This window comes from Leucopleurus acutus, assembly GCF_964270905.1.
Source record: "Leucopleurus acutus genome assembly, chromosome: 7".
NCBI lineage: Eukaryota > Metazoa > Chordata > Mammalia > Artiodactyla > Delphinidae > Leucopleurus > Leucopleurus acutus.
In genome coordinates this window covers 100219118-100236886 of record NC_139150.1, presented here as the reverse complement: position 1 = coordinate 100236886, position 17769 = coordinate 100219118, and the positions used below count along the sequence as shown (strand labels likewise).

General features: G+C 38.7%; 1 protein-coding gene across 2 annotated transcripts in view; it reads right to left on the bottom strand.

Moving 5' to 3' along the window:
- Positions 1–3424: 3424 nt before the first annotated feature.
- The window catches only part of PIWIL2 (piwi like RNA-mediated gene silencing 2), a gene marked incomplete at its 5' end in the record, with an annotated part of 86461 nt that continues 72116 nt past the window's right edge, over positions 3425–17769 (bottom strand). The window contains 3 exons of one of the 2 annotated variants that reach the window (XM_082842249.1): positions 3425–3736; positions 4526–4633; positions 5083–5336. In XM_082842249.1, coding sequence (XP_082698375.1) covers positions 3580–3736; positions 4526–4633; positions 5083–5336 — 519 coding nt within the window. In that variant the 3' untranslated portion in view covers positions 3425–3579. The remainder of the gene's footprint in view (positions 3737–4525; positions 4634–5082; positions 5337–17769) is intronic. The other variant, XM_082842248.1, reaches the window with a different exon arrangement.

Genomic DNA, 17769 nt, shown 5'->3' with positions numbered 1-17769 from the left:
CTTTTTTTGTGTGCCGTGCAGCTTGGGGGATTCTCATTTCCCTAACCAGGGATCCAGGGATTGAACCCCAGCCAGGGCAGTGAAAGCGCCGAATCCTAACCTCTAGACCGGCAAGGAACACCCACACTTACTCATTCTTAAAAATATGTAAGTATCTTTTAGAATAGTTTTAGGTTCACAGCACAGTTTGCAGAGGGTAAAGATTTCCCATATACGTACAGCCTCCCCCATTATCAACATCCCCCACAAGAATGGTACATGTGTTACAATTAGTGAACCTACATCAACTTATCATAATCACCTGAAGTCCCAGTTTACATCAGGGTTCATGCTTAGTGTTTCACAGTCTATGGGTTTACACAAATATATAATAACATGTATCCACCAATACAATATCATACAGAATAGTTTCCTTGCCCTAAAAATCCTCTGTGCTCTGCCCATTCATCCCTCCTCTCCCCTAACCCCTGACCCTTTCACTGTCTCTATAGTTTTTGCCTTTTCCAGAATGTTATATAGTTGGAATCATCCAGTATGTAACCTTTTCAGACTGGCTTCTTTCACTCAGTAATATGCATTTAAGTTTCCTGCAGGTCTTTCCAATAGCTTGATAGCTCATTGCTTTTTAGCACTGAATAATATTCCATTGTCTTGTCGTACCACAGTTTATTCACCTACTAATGGACATCTTGGTTGCTTACAAGTTTGGCAATTATGGATAAAGCTGCTTTAAACATTCATGTGCAGGTTTCTGTGTGGACAAAAGTTGTAAACTCATTTGGGCAAATACCAAGCAGTGTGACTGCTTGATCATGATAAAAATATGTTTAGTTTTGTAAGAAACTACCAAAGTTTCTTCCAAAGCGGCTCTACTATTTCGCATTCCCTCAGGCAATGATGAGTTCATGTTGTTCCACATCCTCACCAGCATTTGGTGCTGTCAGTGTTTTGGATTCTGGCCATTCTAATAGGTGTGCAGTGGTATCTCATTTTAATGTGTAATTCTCTAATGACATATGATGTTGAGCATCAACATATGATGTTCGAGCCCTGGTCTGGGAAGATCCCACATGCCACAGAGCAACTAAGTCCGTGCGCCACAACTACTGAGCCTGTGCTCTAGAGCCCGCAAGCCACAACCACCGAAGCCTGCACACCTAGAGCCTGTGTTCCACAAGAGAAGCCACCGCAACGAGAAGCCCACGCACCACAACGAAGAGTAGCCCCCGCTTGCCGCCAACTAGAGAAAGCCTGTGCAGCAGCACAGACCCAATGCAGCCAATAAATAAATAAATAAATATTTTTTAAAAATAAATTTATTTTTTTTAATTTTAAAAAATTAATAAAAAAGAAATTGGATTCTTTCTAGAATGAGTTCAAGAAGCACTGCATCATTTAAGATGGAGTTTCTAAATAAATAGAAAAGGACGTAGTGGTGAGGCAAGCAGCCAGGGTGCTTTGGGAAGGTATTTTTAAAGGTTACAGACACACCATGAAGTACAGGCAAAGAAGGGCAAGCATTAGGAAAAGGTGAGAAGGGAGGGTCACCCTTAGGAGCTGGCTCTCACTTAGGCTAACGGAAATTGTCTGATGGGAAAAGAGATTTTTGAAAACAAGACAACACACACACACACACACACACACACACACACACACACAGTTGCCTCATTTGTCCCAGAAGTAAGACTGCTAGAGTCTTTTCCAAGAAATCTTACTGCCAGATCTCAGTGAAATTACCTGGGTACTAATACTGGAGCTGCATCCAGCATGCCTAGTAACAAATTAGTAATTTTAACAAGTGTTACAGCTCTACAAAGGAAAAGAACTATATCAATATCATATGTCAATGACATTATTTCAAACACAACTACACATTTATACAAATTTGTTTTTATTTATTTCCCACCCCATGACCCAGTCATTTCACATTAAGACTGAAAAAACAAGACAAGAAAACCAGGAATAAAAAGTGAAATTTTTGTATTATATTCAAGTATTTGTCTTTTCTGATTATATAAGAGAAAATGAGTATTAGGAAATCTAACTTCAAAAGACAAATTCAAAATGCTTCCAAAGAGAATCAGAGACTGTTAAGCCAAAAACCAGTGATCCAACGTGTCTGATTCCATGGTGTTTAAACCCCAGGTCTCAGCCTTCTGCTGGCCCTCACTCCAAACGGAACCGAAGTGCACTTGAGACCACTGACACCCAGAGCCGCTCCCCCTCTGCCAATGCAACGCCTGCTCAGTTTTCTTCTTCTAAAGATTTCTAAGCTGAAGTTTCTCTTCTCACACACTGTCATATAAAATAGGGATTTCTGCTTCATCCCCTCCCTGCCGTCATACCAAAAAATAAATAAATGCAAATTTGAAAAGATTAAATGTAACTGTCTTTTAAAACCCAGGTAAAGCAAGGTATGACTGAATTAGCCCTGAAGGGACTGGAAATTTTTAAACGGGGAAAAATAAACACACAAAAACAGTGCTTCCCCAAAACACTGAAACCCACTTTCTAAACTGAAACGTCTGGACTTTGGAAGGAGTGTCATGTTTCCCAAAACCAACTTCTAGAAATCGTAACATGGATTCAGAAAAACTCCTAACAAAATGAGCCAACAGCCGGGAAGAGGGTATTGAGCAAGGGAAATGAGTGATTCAATTTGCAAACATATCAACAGAAAGGAAGGTGACACACTGGGGAGAAAGGGTCAAGAAAAGCTCATGCCCCGTCATGAACCTTCCAAGCTGCTGAATTTCACAGGTTCTGATGCTTAATTTTAAAAAAACTGAAACTTACTAAAGGTCAGTAACAAGAAGCAAAGCTGTCTTCGTGCCTGAGTGTGTGTATATGTGGCCGGGAGGGAGGGAGGAAGAAAGAAATCAACATGGCATGCTATAAAGCAACTGAAATATACAGAAAAAACTGCATTTGGCCTCTCTTAGGAGGCCAAGGAATAGCTAAACACCTCTTTCAAAGCCAGCTCAAGTCACGTGTCATTAACTCAATCCCTAGAGAAGATTAGGTCAGCAAGGGCCTGACTATCCCACCAGCTGGTTTTACTACATGCCTTTCACATTTTCCAGCAATAGGCATATCTTGAAAAACCTTGCCTTCTTACCTTTCCCAGTTGCCCAAATAAAGTAGCTCTCTACTTCAAGAAACTTGCAAAGACTTCATTCATTATCACCTCTGGCACCAGAAATGGGAACTGCTTATTAGTAAACAGAGTTTGTAAGTGCAATCGCTGCTTCTGCGGGTTTCTACAGCTCAAGTTGGCTTTGGAGGCTCCTGAAGGGTCCCCTGTCTTCACCCACCCCATCTACGCAGTAGCAGACTACCCCCATGTGCTCTACAAAGGCAACAAGACAATTTCTAGCTGATCCTTAGGGTGGAAACTGCTTCTTGGTGATATCAGGTTTAAAAGAGAAAAGAAAAAAAAGATATCTTATTCTACTGGGTTGGTGAAAGGGAAAACACCAACACAAACCCCTTTCAGTCACTGTTAATCCTGCACAGCTGAGTTCACAGCTGAGTTCAGAAGTCTGATTGCTCTGACCAGCCCATGTCCTGATTGTTCAGTCACAGGAAGAACAGGTTCTCACACAGCTGGATGGCTGGTTCATGATGCAAGATTTGTCCTGACAGGAAAGCTAGCCTGTGGGCATACTTGCAAGGAGCTGGAACTCTAATGGTACCAGGCCAATTCCAGTACATGTGGCACAGTTTGAAAGTCAACCTGTAGGCCAAGAAGAAAACATGATCCTTTTCACTTTTCATCTTCAATTTGGAGCACATTATGTACTTCTGGGTGTGTGACACAGCATACTTACCAGCAAACTGGGGGACTGAGGAATAGATGATGCAACTTTTGGGAATCATTATTTTTAAGTGGAATTGTATCTATTTCCACTATTTGTAAGTCAAGAGGGCATGGGGAAATTCCCACTTTAGGTGCTCCTCTTTTTATATCAAAACAAGGAAAACAGTAAGGAGAACATGTTTTTGTTTTTGTTTTCTGCCTCAAGAAAAAGCTGCAAAAAGGTAAGTACCCCAGCAAAGTATTTATATAATCTGAGCGCAAGAGCAATGCATCTCAAACCTGGCTGTGTGTCATAATCATTAGAATCAGTTTTTAAAAATGCGAATGCCTCAGAATGCTTGGAGTTCGTGAAGCCTGGGTGTATTTTTTGAAAGGTCTCCAAGTAATTTTAGTGTACAACAAGGATTATCAGTCGCACCTCAAAAAGATACCATTATCATGAAAGGCAAGAAGAAACTCAAGGGGTAAATATTCCTGGCAGTGGGCAGTATTTGTCTTTTCTGATTATATAAGAGAAAATGAGTATTAGGAAATCCAACTTCAAAAGATAAATTCAAAATGCTTCCAAAGACAATCAGAAAATTATTAAGCCAAAAACCAGTGATCCAGTTTGTCTAATTCAGTGGTTTTAAAATTCCAGGTCTTAGCCTTAGCTCCCTGGCCTGAATTATTTACAAGTGAGGAGTAGGTTACTGGTCAGCTCACCTCTGCATATGATCAGGGCTCAGGTGTGCAGTGTTGAGAACACAAACATAATGGGTAGGAATGCCACAACCCTGTCGTACATGATGGGCAAGAAGGTAGAAGTCCACCCTAGAAAGGAAAAAGTACAAAGTAATGGTATAGTTGGATTTGGCCAGAGCTGGAAAAGATCTTGGAGATCATTCTAGCTCCTTCACCTAAGGCTCAGAGAGGTCAAATGACTGGATCAAGGACATACAAGGACCAAACTAGGCTGAGAATTCAGGTCTCCTGACTCAACAGGCTATTTAAGAATGGTGGTAGAAATGACATCTGTGTGCAGAAGGTTAAGCATGCATAGTCTTAGGAAAAGACTGTATGTTCAATATTATATACTTAAGAGGGAAAAGCTTCATTGTTGGTTTGTGTGTTTTTAAATAGTTTTTAAAATTTTACTTTTTAACAGTAAAATCTCTGATTCCATTCCACATCTCTCTAGGCAACCTCCCCATTCCAACACCCAGGGAACAGACAACTTCTCCAACCTATTCTTGTTGAAATACTGTGTCTCGCCCACTTACCACTCACAGCTTGTTATTGTATGATCTACCACAGTCCCGGGGGAGGGAGTCACAAAGTGCTCGGTAGCAGACAGGTACACACTGGTGCTGATTTTCTTCTGAACTACAAATACCACCATCTTGGGATGATAATTCTCAAAAGCTTCAAAACACTTCTGTAGCTGAGGAATCTCATAGCTGGCAACTGTCTTTAGTTGGCCATCAGACACTCCATCACGGTACACCACAATCTTCTCTGGGAGACAGTGGTTCACCTGAAACAACACCCTGCTGAGGTGAACTGTGTGGCCCTAGGGCTAATGACCACAGGCAGAGAAAGGCTCACTCAGTGAACAACCTGGAGACACGGAGTAGGTCCCTTTCACAGCTGGACCCAAAGCCATCATGTTGGAAGGGCAGGGAGAAGCAGCTTCTAGTCATTTCTAGACTTCCTCAGGGTAGTAAAACCGGTCTGGTACACCAAAGGTGTTATAAAATATGAAACCAAATAAGCAGGCTCTGAGTCACATATATACGGCTTATACTGAAACGGTGTGAAAAGAAGTTAAAAGGAAGGAAAAATATGGGCTGAATCAATCTTCCTACTACTTGGATTTAACACTAATTACCTGTCTAGGCAAAAAACAAGGTGAACTGCTGCAGAAATTCTAACATACAACTGCACATCCCATAGATCCACCATCCTCACGTTGCTGTGTATCAGCAACATCCAAAGTTGCTGACAAATGAAAGGGGATGCTTTACTAAATATTATCCTACCATCAGATATAGTGTGAAACATTTTTTTAAAAAATATTCTTAATATAACTAAGTAAACTCCAGTCCTGGTAAATTGTCCATGGATCCAAATCAAATTAAATGCTGGCTTGAATCAGTTTTGAAAAATAATTTTTTTCCCCATTTAGAGAATATAATTATGTTCTAGTTGTATGTGACTTCAATAATTTTAAAAAATAAGCTGTTTCATTTTAAACTATAAGTTTTCTTTAAAGTGCTTTGGTTTAGGGACTTCCCTGGCGGTCCAGTGGTTAGGACTCCATGCTTCCACTGCAGGGGGCATGGGTTCGATCCCTGGTTGGTGAACTAAGATCCCACATGCCATGTGGCATGGCCAAAGAAATACATAAATAAATAAAGTGCTTTGGTTTAATTCAGTTAGTGACAGTTTGATTCTGATTTTGGTTCATCCTAGGTTTTTGTTCACAATTCCCCTCAAAACCCTAATTTATCATTGAATTAGGTAGGCTTATACTACATATTCTTTATACGTTACTCTACATGAAAATTTAAGTTTCATTTCAAAGAACCCTTTTTAATAATAAATAATCACCTAGCATCTTTTTGGAGTTTAAATTTAAAATTCAAATATTTTATAAATGTCTCTTTTTTCTGAGACCCCGCAAGTACTGTATTTACAAACATGTGATTCATCTTCACATTCCAAGATTGGAATTATTGCCCCAGCCGTACTTTTTTGTTTTTATGTTGTTTTTGGCTGTCTAGCATCTATTCCACCTCTTTTTGGTAAGAGCATTTTAAGTGTCCTCCTGCCTCCAACAGGGTACATTGGAATTCGTGCGATTATTAATCAAGGTACCTTCCCCTAATCCAGGGCTTCTCAACCTCAACGCTACTGACATGTAGGGCCAGTGAATTCCTTTTATTGGGGGCTGACACTAGAGGATGTTTAGCAGCATTCCTGGCCTCTACCCACTAGATGCCAGTAGCAATCTCTCTCAAGTTATAACCAAAAATGTCTCTAGGCTGCCCACTGGGGGAACAAAACTGCCCCAGAAGAACACTCCTCCCTCACTCTGACTCTTCGACAGAGAATAAGAAACACTTGGAGTTTTTCCCTTTGCGGTGGTGCTTCTTCAGGTCCCTGCTTCTGGAACCCTATCCATTTCCCAGCTTGACGCTCAACCTTCTCACGAATCCTCTGAGACTCTCCATGATCTTACCAATTAATCCCCATTTTGCTAAAGTTAGCACGTTTCTGTGACTTCCCAAAGACCCCTAACCGATACGTTGTGTAAAAGGGTGGGTAACACAGGCACTTAGATCTGGAAGAAAACCTGATTTCACAGATGAGGAAACAGAGAAGAATTACACTGGGTCTGGGGTCAGGGGACCTGGGACTGAGTCTGAATGTGCTGCTCCTCAGCTATGCACCTGAAGACTCAGCTTCCTCACTTGAAAAATGGATGTAAATGAGCACCTTACTTTTCTTCTTCTCAGGGTTAAGAGGGATAAAGTGTGTATATATACGTATATAATTTTTTTAAGCTACAAACAAAAGTTGAGAACAAACTAGATCAAGGACATACAGATATTCTGAAGCACAGGGAAGGGATCTAACAAGATGAATGGAGTGAAAAATAGAATCAAATTCTTCTGAAGTATTCACTGATATTACCTCTTTCTTTAAAATCTGCTAACCAACTACTGAGTGTGAGACATTATACTTGGCCCTACGTAAGATTCCAGTAGAAGTGAAAGGCATGATTCCTGTTATTAAGGAGCTTTCAAATCTAATAATAACAGTCAACAATGGTAACTTCTCTAGGTCATCTAGTCCATTCTCCTCATTTCATAAATGATAAGACTATGATCTAGGGGGGTCAAAATATGAGACAAATCACAATACTGAAACATAAACATTAAATATACATTATTAAATCACTTCAGTACTAGGGTAAATACATGAAACAATAAATTAATGAAAGCAGGACTGTGCTTGTTGGCTTACTATCCCTAGCACTGAATACAACGGTGAGGATCAAGTAGAAAATAAGTATCTGCTGGAAGTCTGAGATGTTCTTTTATGTGTGATTCCATTCATTCACTGAACAAACACTTAATGACCACTAGATATGAGCCACTGTGCTAGCCTCAGAAAATTTAAAAATTATCTTGATACCTTCCAAATATTAGTGGAACTCAAATTAACACTGGGGAGACAGACACAAAGTAAATACTCTCAATACATTACAAATAACATAACAAAGAATATAAATAAAATGCTATGGGAACAGAGAAGTATAAGACATTTGTTCTCTAGAGGAAAAAGTGAATATTATGCCTCAGTGAAAGAACTAGCAGACAATTCAGTCAGCAAGACGGGTAAAGGATTCCAGGTAGCACTGCAATGTATTGAATACTACAACATGGGTCAACTCTGAAGACATTATGCTAAGTGAAATAAACCAGTCACAAAAAGACAAATACAGTATGATTCCACGTGTATGAGATACTCAGGGTAGTCAAAATCAGAGACAGGAAGTAGAAGGGTGGTGGCAAAGGGCTAGGGGGAGGGCAGCATGGGGAATTAGTTTTATGGGGACAGAGTTCCAGTTTTACAAGATAAAAAAAGAGTTATGGAGATGGATGATGATGATGACTGCCCAACATTCTGAACGTATTTAATACCACTGAAATGTTATACTTAAAAATGGTTAAGATGGTAAATTTTATGTTATGTGTATTTTACTCAATTTAAAAAAATGGGGGGAAAAAAAGGAAGAAGAGGCCAGGCAAGCTACTAGAAGTGGCAGGTGCAGAAAGGGCAGGCTGAGGTCTGGAAGAGTCCCCAAATAATCACTTGCTCAAGATAACTCTCCACCCTAAGATCCTCCCGATTGTGCTAAGAAAAGGGAAGTGAAGGTGGAACTGAGAAGCAGAAAGAACCTATACTCTCACACATTGGAAACTGGCTGCCTGAAGCTTTTGATTCCAAAGGCAATACCGTGGCCCACTCCCTTCTATCTCCAGGGTTGAACACTAGTCAGACCAGTCCAGCAATATGAAGTCAGAGCCAGAGCCAGAGCCAGAGCCACAGCCACAGGAAAAGCAAAAGGGGCTGAATTAACTACAGCTGAGTTTAATCTTCTCAACGCTCAGGCCAAATAACAGATGAACTCAACATTAAGTGATTACTAATCATGAGAGCTAAAGCTAAGGCAAATGTCAAAAATGTAGCTTGGTTTTGATTTTCACACATGAGTGGAAGGCAACACTGGCATTCAGACTCACATGTGGTCTAGGAGCTCAGATGAAGGGTATGGGCCAGAGAGTGATTCTCAATGGGTGCTCTGGGCTCCAATTCTTCCCCTTAGATGTTTTAGGGAGTGCACAGAGTCAAAACTAATTTCACAATACTACTACTACATTACTTGCCATTTTCACTCTAATTCGCTCATAAATATCCAGTAGAATTTTCCAGAAAGTAAATGATGTGTGACACTGCAATAAATTAAATGTAGGATATTCACTTGCCTTTTACTAACCCAAACATTAAAGCCATTTGCCAAAATGTAAAACATAACCGAACATTTTGAAAGTAATCTTTAATTTAAAATGTTATTTATGGGACTTCCCTGGTGGCACAGTGGTTAAGAACCCGCCTGCCAATGCAGAGAACATGGGTTCGAGCCCTGGTCCGGGAAGATCCCACATGCCACAGAGCAACTAAGCCAGTGCACCACAACTACTGAGCCTGCGCTCTAGAGCCCGTGAGCCACAACTACTGAGCTCACGTGCCACAACAACTGAAGCCTGTGTGCCTAGAGCCCATGTTTTGCAACGAGAAGCCACTGCAACAAGAAGCCCGCACACCGCAACGAGAAGCCCACACACTGCAATGAGAAGCCTGCACACCGCAATGAGAAGCCCGCACACCGCAATGAGAAGCCCACGCACCACAACGAAGAGTAGCCCCCACTTGGCGCAAGTAGAGAAAGCCCGCGCGCAGCATCGAAGACCCAATGCAGCCAAAAATAAATTAACTAATTAAAATAAAAAATAAAATGTTATTTATGTTATTAACTATATTGAGCTTATTATTTTTAAAGTAAATTAAAAAACATTAAAAAGTTCTCAGTTTTAACTTCTAATATGGTAATTATTGATATATACCTATACAAACAAAAAACTCAATAATATTTAAGAAGGTAAAGATTTCCTTAGACCAGAAAATTTGAGAACTGCTGGACCAGAAATATAAATCTAAATACAGATATTAAATAAAACCACAGGGCTTCCCTGGTGGCACAGTGGTTGGGGGTCCGCCTGCCGGTGCAAGGGACACGGGTTCGTGCCCCGGTCTGGAGGGATCCCACGTGCCGCGGAGCGGCTGGGCCCGTGGGCCATGGCTGCTGGGCCTGTGCATCCGGAGCCTGTGCTCCGCAATGGGAGAGGCCGCCGTGGTGAGAGGTCCGCGTACCGCAAAAAAAAAAAATAAATAAAATAAAATAAAATAAAACCACAGATGAGATTAAGCTTGCCAACAAGGCTTCAGGTGGTGGACCAGGATTTCTAAGAAACCCTGCCACTGAGGACAACTGGAAAAGCTGGACAAAATATAAAAACATCTACCTGAAGGCAGTATCAGAGGAAGGATGGGGGCCCAGAGGAATAAGCCAGCCTTTTGAACCTGTTTTTCCCCGGCAGCATGTGTTGATTTTGCTGATTCCACAAGGGTACGTAAGCTAGACAGATGTTTGGGACTGGTGCTTTTTTTTAAATCACAGCTTTATTGAGATATAATTTGCTATACTATAAAAGACACTCTTTTAAGGTATAAAAGTCAAAAGTTTTACATTTCTCGAATTTTGCAACCATCACCACTATCTAATTTTAGAACATATTCATCACCCCAAAAGGTAATCTCATACCCATTAGCAGTCATTTCCCATCGCCCACCCTAACCCCAACTCCTGGAACACACTAACATACTTTCTGTTTCTTTGGATTAGCCTATTTTAGACAAACAGAATCATGTAATATGTGGTCTTCTGTGACTAAATATTTCACTGAGCATAATGTTTTCATAGTTCACCCATGCTGTATCAGTCCTTCATTCCCTTATGCTGCCAAATGATATTACATTACAGGCTATATCACATTTGTCCATTCATCGATTATATGGGTTTTTTCCAGTTTTGGCTATTATGAATAATACTGCTATGAACATTCATATACAAGTTTTGTGTGGACATATGTTTTCAATTCTCTTGGTTTATACCTAGGAGTAGAATTGCTGGGTCATATGGTAACTCTATGTTTAACATCCTGACGAAATACCAAACTGTTTTTCAAAGAAGCTCTACCATTTTACAGTCCCACCAGCAATGTATGAAGGTTCCAGTTTCTCCACATCCTTGACAACACTCTTATTATCTTCTTTATTTTAGCCATCCTAGTGTGTGTGAGGTGGTATCTCACTATGTGTGCATGCTTTTAAAATAGAGACTTTATTTTTCAGACCAGTTTTAAGTTTACAAAAAACTTGAGGCCATAGTACAGAGTTCCCGTATACACCTTCCCCACCAACCATACACATAGTTTCCCCTATTGTTACCATATTACATTAGGATGGTGCATTTGTTACAACTGATAAATATTGATACATTACTATTAACTAAAGTCCACAGTTTATATTAGCATTCACTCTCTTCTACATTCTATAGGCTTTAAGAAATGTATGTCCTTTATCTACCATTATAGTACTTTTACAGCCATAAAAACCCCCTGTGCTCCGTATTTATACTTCCCTTCCTCACCCTCCCAAACCTCTGGCAATCACTGATCTTTTTACTGTGTCCATAGTTTTGTGTCTTTCCCAGAATGTCCTATAGTTGGAATCATATAGTATGTAGCCTTTACAGATTGGGTTTTTCCACTTAAGTTATATGCATTTAAGATTCCTCCAGGGCTTCCCTGGTGGCGCAGTGGTTGAGAGTCCGCCTGCCAATGCAGGGGACACGGGTTCGTGCCCTGGTACGGGAAGATCCCACGTGCCGCGGAGCAGCTGGGCCCATGAGCCATGGCCGCTGAGCCTGCGCGTCCGGAGCCTGTGCTCTGCAACGGGAGAGGCCACAACAGTGAGAGGCCCGCGTACCACACAAAAAAAAAAAAAAAAAAAGATTCCTCCATATCTTCCCATGCCTTGATAGCTCATTTCTGTTTACTGCTGAGTATTTAACTGTCTGGATGTACCATAGATTATTTGTCCATTCATCTACTGAAGAACATCTTCGTTGCTTCCAGTTTGGGCAATTATAAATAAAGTTGCTATAAAAATCTTTGTGCAGGTTTTTGTGTGGACATATGTTTTCACCTCATTTGGGTAAATACTAAGGAGTGTGACTGCTGAATCGTATAGTAAGAGTATGTTTAGTTTTGTAAGAAACTACCAAACTGCATTCCAAAGTGGCTGTACCATTTCACATTCCCTCAGACAATGATGAGAGTTCCCATTGCTCCCCATCCTCACTAGCATTTGGTGTTGTCAGTGTTTTAGGTTTTGGCCATTCTAATAGATGTGTAGTGGTATCTCGTTGTTTTAATTTGCCATTCCCTAATGTTATACTGAGTATCTTTTCATATGCTTATTTGCCATCTGTATATCTTCGCTGGTGAGAAGTCTGTTCAAGTCTCTTGCCCATCTTTTAATTAGGTTGTTTTCTTATTGAGATTTTAAGAGTTCTTTGTATATTTCAGATAACAGTATTTTATCAGATATGTGTTTTGCAAATATTTTCTCCCAGTCTGTAGCTTCTTTTCATTCTCTTAATGCCTCTCACAGAAGTTTCACGGAAGTTTTTTTTTTATTTTAATTAAGTCCTGTTTATCAGTTCTTTATTTCATGGATAGTGCTTTGGTATCAAAAAGTCATCACCAAACCCAAGGTCACCAAGATTTTCTATGTTATCTTCTATACTTTTTAAACTTTTGCATTTTAAAGATAAGTTTGTGATAATTTTGAGTTATCGTCTGGGTATAGTTTTTGTTTGTTTGTTTGCATGTGGATGGGCAGCTGTTCCAGCACCATTTGTTGAAAAGATTCTCCTTTTCCACTGAAGTGGCCCATGATCTTTTATCAAAGATCACTGCAATCTATTTGTATAGGTCTACTTCTGGGCTCTCAATTCTGTTACCTTGACATGTCTATCTTTCTTTTTGTCAATACCACACCATCTATATTACTGTAGCTTCATAGTAACTCTTTGAGTAACAGAAGTCCTCTGATTTGGTTCTTCTTAGGTACTGTGTTGGTTACCCTGTGTCTTTTACCTATTTAAACTTTACAATCTGTTTGTAAATATCTGCAGAGTAACTTGCTGGGATTTTGACTAGGGCTACAGTGAATCGATAGATAAATTGGGAAGAACTGACATCTTAACAATATTGAGTCCTCCTATCAATGAACATGGGATATCTCTCCATTTATTTAGATATTTGATATTTTTCATGAGAGTTTTAGAGTTTTCTTCATGTAAATCTTATATAAGCTTTGTTAGACTTACATCTAATGTTTCATTTTTTGGTGCGAATACAAATGGTATTGTTTTTAATTTCAAATGCAATTGTTCATTGCTGATATATAGAAAAGGAATTGATTTTGTGGGTTTTTTCAGCAATTTAATTTTGTATATTTATGTTGTATTCTGCAACCTTGTAATTCCAGCAGTTTTGTTGTTGTTGATTTCTTGAGCTGTATACATAGACACCATGCTACCTGCAAAGTTCTTTTTCCTCCTTTTTGACTGTATAACTTTTACTTCCTTTTGTCTTTTTGCATTAGCTAGGACTTCCAGTATGATGCTGAATAGGAGTGGTGAGAGAAGAAATAACTGTCTTGTTCTTGATCCTAGGGGAAAAGTATCTAGTTTCTCACAATTAAGTACAAGGTTAGCTGCAGGATTTTTGTAGATGTTCTGTATTAAGTTTATGAAGTTCCCCCTATACTCCTAGTCTGCTGGGAGGTTTGTTGTTGTTTTTTGTTTGCTTGTTTTTCTTTTATGTTTTTTTAATCACGAATGGGAGTTGACTTTTGTCAAATACTTTTTCTGCATCTGTTGACATGATAGGATTTTTCTTCTTTAGCCTGTTGATGTGACAGACCACACTGACTGATTTTCAAATGCTGAACCAGCCCTGCATAACTGGAATACAAACCACTTGGTTGTTGTATCCTTTTTAAGGGTTGCTGTAACAACCACAAACTGGCTTGCTTAGAACAGCAGAAATGTATTCTCTCACAGTTCTGGAGGGCAGAAGTCCAGAACTGTGGTATCAGCAGGTCCACATGCTTCCTCCAAAGGCCCTAGGAAAGAATACTTCCTTCCCTATTCTAGCTTCTGGTGGCTTCTGGCAATCCTTAGTGTTTCTTGGCTTGTAGATACATCACTCCGATCTCTGCTTCCACCTTTCCAGTGCCTTCTCCTGTGTGTCTGTGTCTCTGCTCCTTCACATGACCTTCTAAGACTCTGACCAAACTTCCCTCTTCTTAAGAATACATCATTGGCTTAGGGCCCACCCTAATCCAGCCTAACCTCATCTTAACCTGATTGAATCTGCAAAGACCCTATTTCCAGATGACATCACATTCACAGGATCGAGGTGGACATGAATTTGGAGAGGCAGTATTCAACTCAGAACAGTTATGGTGTATAATTCTTTTTATGCATTGTTAGATTTGCTTTACTAATATTCTGTTGAAGATTTTTGCATCTATAATCATGAGAAATATTGATCTGTAGCTTCCTTTATTGTAATGCCTTTATCTGGTTTTCATGTGAAGTGGTACCTCATTGTGATTTTGATTTCCGCTTCCCTAATGACTAATGATATTAAGCTCTCTTCATGTGCTTCTCGTCTATTTGTATATGCTCTTTGGAGAAATGTCTATTCAAATGTTTGCATATTTTTATGCTGGGTTATTTGTCTCTTTGTTTTTCAGCTGTATATTCTGGAAACTATACCTGTACTAGATATACCAGATGAATGATTCTGTCCCATTCCATGGGTTGTCTTTTCACTTTCTTGTACTTTGAAGCACAAAATATTTTAAATTTGATGAAGTCTGATTTATGTTTTTCTTGACTTGCTTTTTGCTTTCAGTATCATATCTAACAAACTGTTATCTGTTAAATGGTCACAAAGATATAAACCTATGCCATCATCTAGAGTTTTATAGTTTTAGTTCCTATATTTAGGTCTTTGATCCATTTGGAATTATTTTTTATATATTGTGTGAGGCAAGGATCCAACTTCATTCTTTTGCATGTGGATATCCAGTACTCCCTGCACCATTTCCTGAAAAGACTATGCTTTCTCGCCACTGAATGTCACCCTTGCAGAAATCAGTTTACCATAAGCACACAGGTTTACTTCTGGACTCTCAACTGATCTCTACGTCTCTTTCCATTTCAGTACCAGACTGTCTTGTTTATTCTAGCTTTGTAGTAAGTTTTGAATTCAGAAAGTATGAGTCCTTCAATTTTCTTCTTTTTCAAAATTGTTTTGCCTATTCTGGAATTTTTCACATTTCCATATGAATTTGAAAATCAATTTGTCTATTCCTGCAAAAAAAAAAAAGTTAGACTTTTGATATGTATTTCCTTGAATCTGTAGATTAATGTAAGGAGTACTACCATTTTAACAATATTAAGTCTTGAATATGGGTTGTCTTTCCTTTTGCTTAGGTCTTCTTCAATTATTTCAACAATGTTCTGCAGTGTTCAGTATATTTTTTGCACTTCTTTTGTTAAACATTTTCCTACATAGTTCTCTTTTATGCTGTTATAAATGGAATTATTTTAATTTCATTTCTGGATTGATCATTGCTAGTGTAAAGAAATAGTTGGCTATTGTACAGCAGTCTTGTACCCTCAACCTTGCTGAACTCTTTTACTAGCTACAATAGAGTGTGTTTATTCTTTAGGGTTTTCTATATGTAAGATAATGTCAAATAGAAACAGACATAGTTTAACTTCTTCCTTTCCAGTCTGGATGTCTTCTGCAGTTTTCTTGTGATATTTTTGTTTAGCTTTAGTATCAAGGTAATATTGGCCTTATGGTACGAACTGGGAAGTGTTCCCTCCTTTCCTATTTTTTGGAAGAGTTTGTGAAAGAGTATTAATTCTTAAAATGTTTGGTACAACTAAAAAGTTTTGATAGTTTGTGCCCTTCTTGGAGTTTGTCCATTTCACTTAGGTTACCTAATTTCTTGGCATACAGCCATTCATACATAATATTTTCTTAAAATCCTTTTTTTATTTCTGTAAGGTCAGTAGTGTAGTCTTTTTCATTCCAGATTTTAGTATCTGATCTTCTCTTTTTCATGGGTGGTCTAGCTAAAGGCTTATCAATTCTGTTGATCTTTTCAAATAATCAATTTGTGGTTTACTGATTTTCTCTGTTGTTTTTCAATTTTGCATTTCATTTCTCTATGCTATAATCTCTATCAATTCCTTCTTTCTTGCTTTGAGTTTAGTTTGCTCTTCTTTTTCTAATTTCTTCAGGTGGAACTTGGGCTATTTGGAGATTTTTCTTCTTTATTATAGGTGTTTACAGCTATAAATTTTCCTTCTAAGCACTTTTTTACATACATCCACAAGTTTTGGTATGTTTTGTCTTTATTTTCATTTATCTCAAAGTGTTTTCTAATCTCCCTTTTGATTTCTTCTTTGACCTCCTGGTTACTTGGGAATATTGTTTAATTTCCATATAGTTGTGACTTTCCCAAATGTCCCACATACTATATTCTAATTTCATTCTATTGTGGTTTCAGAACATATTTCGCATGATTTTAATCCTTTAAGATGTACTGAGTCTTGTTTTATAAACTGACATATGTTCTATCATGGAGAATGTGTCACGCACATTTGAGAAGAATGTGTGTTCTGTTGGTGTGTGTTCTGTAGATGTCTGTTAGGTTGAGTTGGATCGCAGAGTTGTTCAAGTATTTTATTTCCTTGTTGATCTTATTTCTAACTGTTCTATCCATTATCAAAAATGAAGTTTTGAAATCTCCATCTATTACTGTAGGATTGTCTATTTCTCCTTTCACTTACGTTAGTTTTTGTTCCATATATTTTTGGATGTATGTTGTTAGTTTCATATATGTTTATATTTTATGACTTCCTCATGGATTGACCCTTTTGCCATTATGAAATGTCCTTTCTTGTCTTTAGTAAGAATTGTTATCTTAAAGTCTGTTTTGCCTGTTATTAGTATAGCTACTCCAGCTCTCTTTTGGTTTATCTTGTTCCATTCTTTTACTTTCAACCTCCTGTGTCTTTGAAACTAAAATATGGCTCTTGGAGAAAGCACATCTTCATATTTTCACTTAATCCAAGTTGCTAATCTCTACCTTTGGTGTTTAGTCCATTTACATTTAATGTAATTACTGATACGGTAGGATTTACATCTGCCATTTTACTATTTTTTTCCACATGCCTTATATCTTTTTTGTCCCTCTATTCTTCCTCAACTGCCTTAATTTGTATTAAATAGACATTTTCTAGTTACCATATTAATTCCCTTGTCGTTCCTTTTATTTTTCAGAGTTATTTTCTTAGTGTTTCACCTGGCGATTACAGTTAACATATTAACTTATAACAATCTCATTTGGTCAGTTAATACAAAATTTTTTTTAAAGATTTAAAAGATTTAAAGATTCTTTTAAAGATTTAAACCACTGGTGGCACAGTGGTTAAGAATCCACCTGCCAATGCAGGGGACACGGGTTTGAGCAATGGTCCAGGAAGATCCCAAACGCCTCATAGCAACTAAGCCTGTGAGCCACAACTACTGAGCCTGTGCTCTAGAGTCCATTAGCCACAACTATTGAGCCTGTGTGCCACAGCTACTGAAGCCCGCGCACCTAGAGCCCGTGCTCTG